Source organism: Centruroides sculpturatus, unplaced genomic scaffold (assembly GCF_000671375.1).
Source record: "Centruroides sculpturatus isolate CEXI.00-Female unplaced genomic scaffold, Cexi_2.0 scaffold2173, whole genome shotgun sequence".
NCBI lineage: Eukaryota > Metazoa > Arthropoda > Arachnida > Scorpiones > Buthidae > Centruroides > Centruroides sculpturatus.
Window position 1 is genome coordinate 37,238 of NW_019386707.1, and position 10,977 is coordinate 48,214.

The 10,977-nt window shown below is 32.5% G+C and overlaps 1 protein-coding gene across 1 annotated transcript in view; it reads left to right on the top strand.

The window, feature by feature from the left end:
- Positions 1-10,977, top strand: part of LOC111615637 (nose resistant to fluoxetine protein 6-like) — a 45,156-nt gene that overhangs the window by 22,898 nt on the left and 11,281 nt on the right. Inside the window, exons 8-9 of the mRNA XM_023357055.1 lie at positions 6,468-6,587; positions 6,672-6,795. Coding sequence (XP_023212823.1) covers positions 6,468-6,587; positions 6,672-6,714 — 163 coding nt within the window. The 3' untranslated portion in view covers positions 6,715-6,795. The remainder of the gene's footprint in view (positions 1-6,467; positions 6,588-6,671; positions 6,796-10,977) is intronic.

Sequence of the window (10,977 nt, forward strand, 5' to 3'; positions counted from 1 at the left end):
CGACTATATTACTGTCCGTGGCGTGCCGTTTATGGAAGCTGTGGAAGCGGCGCTTATATTGTTTTTCTCAAATTATAAATAAACTACATATGTTGCGATTATTTTCATATTATAAAGTACTGTACTTTCAATTGCTTAAAATTAATATTTTATTATAACCGCAGTATGCGTTATTCATTATATATAAAAAACAATAAGTGTATGTATATTCCCAATGGACGCGCCGTATTCTTCAATACGAGACAGCTTTCAGGGCGAAAATATTAAAATTGTGTAAAGCAGCCAGATTTCATGCATTGGCCCATGAGCTCTGGAGAAATGTTTTAGCTGGTTGATGCTACACACAAAAATTTCGTATAACACTTTCAATAATTCTATTCCTTAGCCACTGGTAGGGAGCTGTTTGAATAAATGGATTGTTTTAAGTTTTAAAAAGTAATAAATATTCAATGTGATATTTATGTTCGTTTCTTAACATCCTATACTAAATTTTAATTTATTTATTCAGATTTTGGCTCATTTAATGTAAAGAAAAGAACTTTTAATATGCTCTCAGATCAAATTACTACTAAATTTTAATTTATTATTTCAGATTTTGGCTCATTTAATGTAAAGAAAAGAACTTTTAATATGCTCTCAGATCAAATTACTCCTAAAGATGAAATAATTTGGTCAAAAAGTGAAATAAGTGAATCAGATGTAAACTGGAATACTACTGAAATATCATTTTCTACTTCATCTTCTGAAAATAATTTTCAAATTGTATTTGAAATGATCAAAGGAAAAGGACCTCAAGAATTTGTTGCCTTTGATGATGTAGTCTTGAAAAATAAATCATGTACAAGTAAGAATATTATATTATTTTAAAAAATAAAAAAAAGTAATAAAATGTTTCTTAATTATAAAGCAGGTAGTAAAATATAGTATGAAAACAGAAATAAGNTGAAAAATTTTTTACTTTATTAAAATTACGTCATAATTGCAATATTTATATTCGTGTCCAGATTATATTGGCCAGTTAATCTTGGACACAAAAATTATGATAATTAAATGATGATGTGAACAAAGATGTAATAAAAAAAATTATATGATTTAATATAGAGGTTGCGGTCGACGTTTTCAACGCAAAAACTAGTACGTACATCTGACATTCAGTGCCATCTTTCTGTAAGGCTGAAAGTTTGACACTGGCGTCAGTGTAATCATGCTCGATGTTCCGAAAAATTACTGATAATAATCACAGCTAGAGCTTCAATAAATTTTAAAAGTACGACGATTGGCCAATATTCTTTGTGCTATTGCCGTTTCGCCATCTACTCTAAGTAGCTGGTAAGCCTGGACTAAGTGAAATTTGGAAAAAAAATGCAGCCTTGCAGATGAAGTTTAAGCTGACGCTTATAATCCGCATGGGATAATAAACTAATCGCACGTCTTTATTCGGAATATTTTTGCAATCGCCGGAGATTCCAACTGTTCCTTTCATGTTTAAAATTGGCACGATAGGAAGATCTCACTCCGCATGTGCTATGTGGATCAAGAAAATTTTTAAATGGTTCATTTCTATAAGTCGTCACGAAGCTTCTTGCTAATACCCAATGGAACATGTTTGGGTACATATGATGCTGGTGAATAATTGCAAGAATATTTGTCTCAGTAACGTGTACCTAACTCTGCCTTTTCAACATGTATGGAATTTATTACAAAATTAAATGTATAGAAGTATCATAAAAATATCTTCTTTTAAATCTTAATTAACGTCCTTTTCACATTTCGGCAACTGTCTTTACGGCGGAATCGACCTTCCTTTTTGGACGACGTATTAAATTATTTCATAATGATCTGAAATGGATTCTGATTGATATGATAGATTTTTAATTCGTGTAATTTTAGGTTTTGTAATACTCGAAAAGTGAAATTTATCGAATTCAACTTTTAAAATTTGGCAGCTTCCAAACACTTTACCAAACTGTCGCTAATAAATCGCAGATAAATTAGGCACGGCATTTAATCACATTATTCATTTTTTTTAAGTTTTATATCTTCAGAATTCACACATATTGAGCAGTTTCTTTTGCAGCGTTACCGCTTTTGTATTGCATGAATGTTTGGCTCGTATAGGATGTTTGTTGCTTTCAGTGCCTGAAGCCTAATAGTGATAAGTTTTGATACTAATTTTCTAAAGAATTGTTTTTCCTTCTTACTAAATCTCCCATCGAAGTAGGTTTGGTTGCATTTAAAACCATAAAAATTTGTCAAAATGGTATTGAATAATAATACTTTATTCCTTCAGTACTTATAAAAACCTTAAATACAGTCGAGTTGGCATAAGTCGACACTCCAAGTGGAAGTGAAATTTGTCAAGTTATCGGATATGACGACTAAAACGAAGTTGAAAATATCACAAAGCTACAATTTGGAAAATACAGCAGTGTTTTATACAGTTGTAGGGCAGGAAGCTCCACAGCGTGACCTTTGTCCTCTGACCTCACTTTGTTCCCGTTCTCCGAGGAGCAGAGATAGCTTTTCACTTTATTTCAGTTAATCTTTGGAGCCGACAACTGTGCCGTTCTTGGATTTGTATTATATCTCGATACTATTGTAAATATCGCTTGGCCGATTCAAATAAAGTAAATTCCTCGCCTGCACTAGTTTCTCAATTAGTCTTTGCTGACGAACAAAGGACGAAGAACACGTGGTCGAGATCAACGTGGACATCGCGGACAAGATAGGACTCAACCCAAGCCAATTCCTCTTAGCATCGAAACGTGCCGCGTACGGACTTTAGCCACGCTGCTAAACTGGTGAGCAGGACGTGAGTCTTTCAACTCCAGCCTAGATTAGCCTAGCCTGGTTTCAGGCCAAACGACGATGGCAATTTTTTCGTGAATGGTCGGTACTTGCTTGGCAATTGGGCTGGGGGACTTGTCTCCCATTCGTTTGGGGTGCCGTATAGGAGTAGTCATACCAGATGCTAGATCGGTTTTACCGGTTGAGGTGTTCAATATACTTTATCCGACTTTAACAGTATTTGACGTCACTGACACTTAAATTGATTTCTACTGCAAGTTCCTCAGCGATTTCCTTCGCTTGTTGTTTCAGCACCGGCCTCGATACAGGAAGATTCGATGAACAAATTTGCTTTAGCGAACATACCAGAGCATCTTCCACATTTTTGTACGGTGACTTTCTCTGGCATTATCGAGATAGTCGTGTCGAAGGCCCATGAAAACATTTCTTAATTTCCTCTTTCCTTAATGTAGAAGGTATGGTTGCTGTATCTTCAAACTCTGCGTGTAGCGTCTTTGCAATCCAAACAATAATTTTGGTAGACAATCAAACAGCAATTAGTTAGAAAACGTTACGGTTTTATTTAAAACAATTTTTTAATTCAGCTGCATTTCGGGTTGGCTTGTATTTCTAACCCCTCTTCAGTGCTGTTAAAAATTACAAAAAAGAGGAGGAGTTTCACGACATTGGTAAGTAGTACGTAGAAATCAAAAAACACCCTAAAGATAACTTAATTAATATTTCAGAAGGCATGTCAATAGACAGACTCCCAATGGTATAAACTAATAGAGAGCGCCTCCACGCGTTACAGTTTGTTTAAAAGCTCACCCCCTTGTACGGAATGTTAGGAATGGTTTTTAATAACATTACTTGTCGGTATACTGTTACTCTGCGAACACCAGATAATACCAGTTGTCAATTTTTACCCTGTTCCATTTTTTATCGAAAATAATACATATTAACTAAAAATGTAAGTGTTTATAGATATTCTGAAATTAATAATCTTTGTTATCATTTTTATATAAATGATGTGTTATACAGCCACGACATTTACTTTTTTCATATTACAGAAAATAGTCATACAACTATGTAATAAAAATATTGTCACACAAGTCTATGCTGTACCATTTATAACATGTAAGTTTTTTTATAATATTGTCAACCCCTCGTTTTTGTTACGTACTACTTACCAATATCGTGAAACTCAACTTGTTTTTAAAATTTTTAACAGCACTGAAGAGGGGTTGGAAATACAAGCAAACCCGAAATGCATCTGAATTAAAAAAGTGTTTTAAATAAAACCGTAACTTTTTCTAACTAATTGCTGTTTGATCGTCTATTAAAATTATTGTTTGGATTGCAAAGACGCTACACACAGAGTTCCTCTTTTCTCTTTAGAATTCGCACCAATGTTGTATTTGAAAGGTTTTCTTGTTTTGAAAATTCGGCTTGCGAAGTTTTATTACATTCAAATTCACACACAAGTTCGTATTTTTTTTTCAGCGTAAGCATTGTTAGCTTTCCCATACTTATTTCTAACAGAAACGTAAAACACCTGCTACAAATAACGCGTGAATGAATAGTGAGAAAATGCAAAATCCTGTTCTTCTGTGATGTTGAAATACATTGCACATTTTTTTGTTTACTTGTTATTATTTTATATACAAAAATACTTTAAATGTTGAGGAATTTTTATTAATATGTATATGTTACCGCTAAAGGTCGAAAGTCGTTAATGTGTACATTACCTAGCTAATCTGCATATTAACTAGGGTGATCCGTTAAAGTTGTGAAAATTGTTCTATTTCTCAAATTACCTAGGTAATGTTCAGATTATCTAGGTAATCCGCACATTACCTACTAGGCACTCGGTAAAGTGAAAATAAGATCTTTGCCACAAATAGGTGTGCTTGTCGCAAAAACCAATTGCTATGAAATTCAAAGTGTCACCAATCTTTAGACTGCACTGGTAAGTAAGCACAGTTGGATAATGTTACCTATGGTGAGTAAAATGGCGGCTCGTCTATGATTGCAGCAAACAGATGAAAGGAAACAGTGGGGAAGCACGTTCAAACTTATCCTAACCTATTTTAATAATTTGGTTGGTAATAATTATGGTAATTTATTAGACTAGGATAGCTTAGGTTAAAACGTGCGTCCCCACTGTTTCCTTTCTTCTCCTTGCTGGAACCAGAGACAAGCCGCCATTTTACTCACCATAGGTAACATTAACTGCTCAATTATATCATGCGATCGCCAGAAAAAGTATGATAACTTTATTATTTTTCATCTCTGGTCCTAAAGTAGGGTATCGTTGAAGTCGTCTCGGTCTCCTCAGTTCAGATAGGTACTCAAAGTCCCGAAATTCCATAGGTGGTTATCTATATAATAATTTTCCTAATTGTATTAATATTTTAAACCGTTTGATTTTCTGTATGTTTTTTAATTGGTTGATGATTGATTCTATCAAGAAATTTCTTGATTGTTTAATTTTATTAACTCGATTCTTAAGATATCGAAAATTAAATAAAGAACAATATATTAATTTAATCGTACAGAAACGTTGCAGTTGTTCCAGCAAGGATCTTATCTTCACTTTACCGAGTGCCTAGCAGGTACTTTGCAAATTACCTAGATAATTTGAACATTACCTATGTAATTGGAGAAATAAAACAATTTTAGCAACTTTAACGGATCACCCTAGTTAATCTGCAGATTAGCTAGGTAATGTACACATTAACGACTTTCGAGCTTTAGCGGTAACATATATATTTATTTATAAGTCGACTCCCCTCCTGAAAAAAATGAGTTAACACCACACACCTTACAGTGAGGTGTGAACTCATTTTTTCAGGAGGTGAATCAGCTTATCACACGTCTAAACGAGTGTGGCACAGAAACGTATGTCGATTTATTCAGTGGTGACGAGTTAAACGATGACAACATCATTAAACTCGTCACTGCCATTTGTATAAAGCAGAGTTTTTTAACATTAATGTCGGGCGGGACCACACAAAATTGACTACTTAACCGACTGTGTCTAGTAATACCAATGACAACTTATGCAAACTCTGTAATTACTGTATTATTCTTTAACGGATGCTTGATACAGTAGAGCGTCGTTTATCCGAATCAATTGGGTTCTAGGGTTGTTCGATTAACTTATTTTTCGGATAACCGATTACGTACGAAAATATTTATTAACATATCCCGTGTTGAAATTTTTCTCTGTTGCGTGTCGCTTCGCGTTGAATTTTTGTCGATGTTAAGCCTAATGTAACCTTTTTTAAAGTAATAATCGTGGCTATTGTATCATTAAAAATTATTTTTTTATTTTGTACAAACAGAATAAATATATTGAAAAATATAAAAACCAAAAAAGATACACTTTAGAAGTTGATCTAGTATCAAAAACGTTTGATTCAGCACCACACACAGTCCTCAGAAAAACACCACACAGAAGTGCCAGTGCTACCAGCTAAAACACACACACCAACAAAAAAAATATTGGAGTAGCCCAAGATATAGCCAAAGATTGCAGCGCCACAGCACTAGCAAAAATTTAAATGTGCCCACTGAAATTCTTTCGGATAACCGACGTTTCAAATAACCAACTTTCTGAAAACGACGCTCTACTGTATTTTGAATTCCTTTCTTATGTATTGAATATCGTTTTGCAGATGGCCCAGATTTGGAAGACTCGCCATAATTGTAATAATGTTAACAGGGATTATGATGTATATAGTTGATGTAGTTTCATACAGATATTACATGATGCTTGGAACACCTGCAGCTTTTGAGTATAAACTTTTAACGTTTTATTATTCGATAATGAATGATTATTAGTAAAATAAACTAATTTATATTTTTATTTATTATTTTAGAAAATCCCTTAAATATATAGTTTATAATTATCTTAAACCATAATATTCCCATCTTGGTACTTATTGTTTTGGTGCTTTAATTGGAGATATAATAAGAAATAAGAAAAAGATCACATTTGGAAAGGTATACTAATTTTATTTTTATTTTATATTTATTATTATTATTATTATTATTATTATTATATACATATAGGCCTATACACGAGTAATCATTTATTTTTGACATGAGCATGATTCCGGCTGCAATTTTATTCATACTTTAAATGTTATTAATGTATTTAATTTAAAGGATGTAATATTCAACGGAGTTTGTTATTTTGAATATCTCAGTCTAGTAGTGGTTGGCCCTCGTATATCGTACATTCTCTTTAACAATAGATTTTTTCTTGTAATCTTTCTCACTCTTTTCGAGAAAAAAGTTATGAATTGAAATAACCTGACATCCAATTTATATCAGAAGTTATAACATAGTTAATCGGAGCCTACTGCTTTTTGATATTGCAGCCGAATAACTAAACCTTCTCGAAGTCGAAGATTAATGGAAAAAAGTCTTGAATTGGAATTAATGATTTACTAGTTAACGAATTTAATATGTAATTTTTTGAAATTATTTCCATTCTGTAAATTTTCGGTTACTGAGCCTTTCCTGGCGAGTATGCTAACAGGACGATTACTCTTTAATTTCTGATGACACTGTGGCTGTTGGTCTTTTACAAGTGTAAAAAAACTACGAAATAAATAAAAAAGAAAACAACAAAGAAACAATTTAGCAAATTGTATTTATTTATAGCGCTGTTGATTGTCTTATGACAGGCACCCTACTTTCTCCATTCAGTAACATGGTTTATCAATAAAAAAATTAGGACAAGAGTTGTTATGGGTACTATTGTGAGAATACGGATTTGGTAAAACTCGCCCACTTTGTCTTTGGGATGGCTTTTTTTCGAGAGGCGATAGGGTTGCAAAAGACGACAGGTGTCCATGTCCGTGTCTTGGAGTGACAGGAGACAGGTTTTTAACAGACAACAACAGGAATTTATTATATTACTAAACCCTACGTTAGTGCACTGAGTTTTTTTCGGCATTAATGCAGTGGGGTGTTTGTCCACCTGATATTTTTTTTGGGTTCATAAACCATGTAAGTAAAAATTCATAAAGATTTACACATTTATTTGGTAAAGGCATGTGTCATTATACATATGAATATATTCAGATATGATTACATATTATGTTAGTACATAAATCCATGAAAATAAAAAAAACAACACTTATCAAAACTCATTACATTAGATCTTATTATTAAACGAATAATAAAAATGTAAATTGTTTTTTTGAGCATTTTTGTCACTCTGATTTAATAGCTGACATTGTACTTTGGCACTCAATGCAAATGACAAGCAGCTTGGTATGTTTGGTATTTTCTCAGTGTGTTTATAAAGGCAGTCATTTTGAATTAAAATAAACTTATAATAATCAATGTGAATAAAAATAATTTATCTATATTATAAATGATAAATGTGGTCACATTATAGATATTTTAAAAATAAAAAAACTAAATAAATATTTATAAAATTTAAAAAAAAACGTAAATAATACTGTGGGGTATTTGGACATACCACTGAGAACTGTTGTCATTCTTTTACTGAAATTTCTGCAACATCGTAGTAATTTCTGAGCATGCTCTATACATAAAATCATGAAGCTACTAAAAAGGAAACAAATATTTCTTGCAAAATCTATGCGTAGTGCATCTTCTAAACCATTTCATTGTCAAAAATCCCCATTACACTAGCCCAGTGTAGAGCTATTATACATAAAACTAAGCCTAAGTTAGATGCAGTTAAATAAGGTTACATATACACTCCTCGGAAGGGGATTGACAAAAGTTTCTAATCAGCTGGCATGCTGACGTAATGACCTAGCTCTGTCCTTACTTCTGCTGAAAGAGAGTTTACAATAATCTATAGATACCTCAATATTCGTTGGTCAAATTAGATGACGTTCATTCGATCAGAGAGAGAGGAATTCGAAGAAGACTGGCAATTGTCTTCTTATCGTTGACTTGCCTGGGCAGGGACAGTCCGTTTGTGGAGGTCTGCCGAACTTGGCACCTAGTCTTTGATTACTCCGGGCACTAATTAATCTTTTCACCTTCCTTTGGACTTTCTATGGGATGACTATTCAGAACTTTGGTGTCTCTACCTTTTACGCTTGGTGCCTGGAAAAATGATTGTGTGATTGACCATTGACATGTCAAAAGTTCACTCCCAGGTGCAAGCATAGGTTTTTCCTGGTGACATTTAATAGCAGCTGTCCCTCTCTCACAATCGAACGTTTTCCATTTGCCATCTTATTGTCAAAATCTTTTCGTTTGTTTAGAGAAAACGTCATCTGATCGGTTCTAGAGCGATGTTTTTTTATAACAATCGCGTTAAGAAATTAAATTACAAAGTCGTAATTTTGCATGAAATTCACTCATGTTTCCGCTCATGTCCATAGATAGGCTCCTGGGCTTTCACCATTGTTTTTAACGAGAGCTATAATGTTTATTTATCTTAATCTTTTAGTGCGATTTTGTTCAACTCCTTCAAGTTTAATAATTCCCGTGCTTTTTGTTAAATCTTTCTGAAATTTCGCAAGGTTGTTTCTTTATTATGGAGATTAATGGTAGTAAATTATTTTCATTAAAAGATTAGAGGAAATAAAGGGAGTCATGTGTATCTCGCATTCGGTAAAACCTAACGAAGATCTTACTTGTTAGTAGAATTTACAAGTTTTTTTTTATAAAACCCATCCCTGTCATTAAAATTAAACTTTTTGCATTTTATAATACAGTAGTTTAAAATATAAAGTGTTTTATTAAAATATCATAACAGATGACATCACTCAATGTTGCCATGAAAGTTTAGCAACTCGTTGCTGATATTTAGAATTTGATTTTGCAATTTTAAAATCTTCATTTAAGTATTTATTGAGGACGATAAAATTTATCTTATATACTTTCATAAGATTGGGAATATTTTTATCTATACGATTACTATAATTAAAACTTTTAATGAAATAAGTTATAATTATTTGTTATATTTAAATTAATATTTAATATTATGAATAAAAATTAACATTAAAAGTAATAAATACTACGTTTAAAGAAGTATAGTGAGTGTCAAATTCCTACCAAAAAATTTAGGAGAAAATTAGAGAAAACTGCAAAATGGTTCAAATCTCGTTTAACACGAAACTCCTATACGTAATATGCAATATACATATAGTCAAATAATTAATTTTACAATTACTTAACAATGTAAGAATTTTGTTCATAATAGAAACATTCAATGTACTGTACCTGTGTATTTTGCAAGGATTTTGATGCAAACAAAGATATACTGTAGAATCCCTCTAATCTGTCACTTTTAGGACTGGGGTCGGGAATGCAAAAAAAATCGGATTATCAGAAAAACGTAAAATAAACAATCTTCCCCTTTGTCCTGTCTTTGTAGCACTGCGAATTTTCCATTTAATGAAAGAGTAACGTGTTTATATTTCATTTCTGACATGTTGAAAACACACACAGAACTGTACACATACACAAAATGTAAAACATATATTGTATATCTTATTTGTAGGATAATTCTTTACCCTGTGTAGTCTCTTTTTGCCTTTAAAAGTTTCGTAGTGCGATAGTGCATAAAAATACAGTTGACCGTCCTATAACACTGTCGATAATTTAGTTTTATATGTATTCCATGTTGTACGAGTCACATAGATTTTACAAATACGTGTGCCGGGCTGTGAACGGCTCACGTATTTGTAAATTTGGTATCGTATTTCCCGGGACATTCTCATAGACGTCTCGGGAGGAGAAGGGTTTAAAATACTTGAAAAAATACTTGAAAATACTTAAAACTGAAAAAAACGAAAGAAATGCGTTAATTTTGAAGAAATAGCTTCAAATTTTATTTTCTGTTGTCTCCTCTTTCTGTGAAATTTGACACTGATGAGTCATTGTTTACACAGCTGGATGACCTTGAGAACAGCTGGTGTTGTATTTTCCGGGACATTCTCATAGACGTCTCGAAAGGAGAAGGGTTTACAGTAGGGTGACTACTAACTAGGCCTATATTTTTAAATATTTTTAAAAAATTAAAAATTTTATTGCAATTTCCGACCCCCTAATTAATTAAATTTATATAAAATAAAATATATTAATTTAAAAAATTTAAAAACTATTGGAGGTCGTTTTTGACATCAGAAAGCAGCTTTAAATAACTTTACAGAAGTCAAATCCATGTACTACAACTTTAGAACG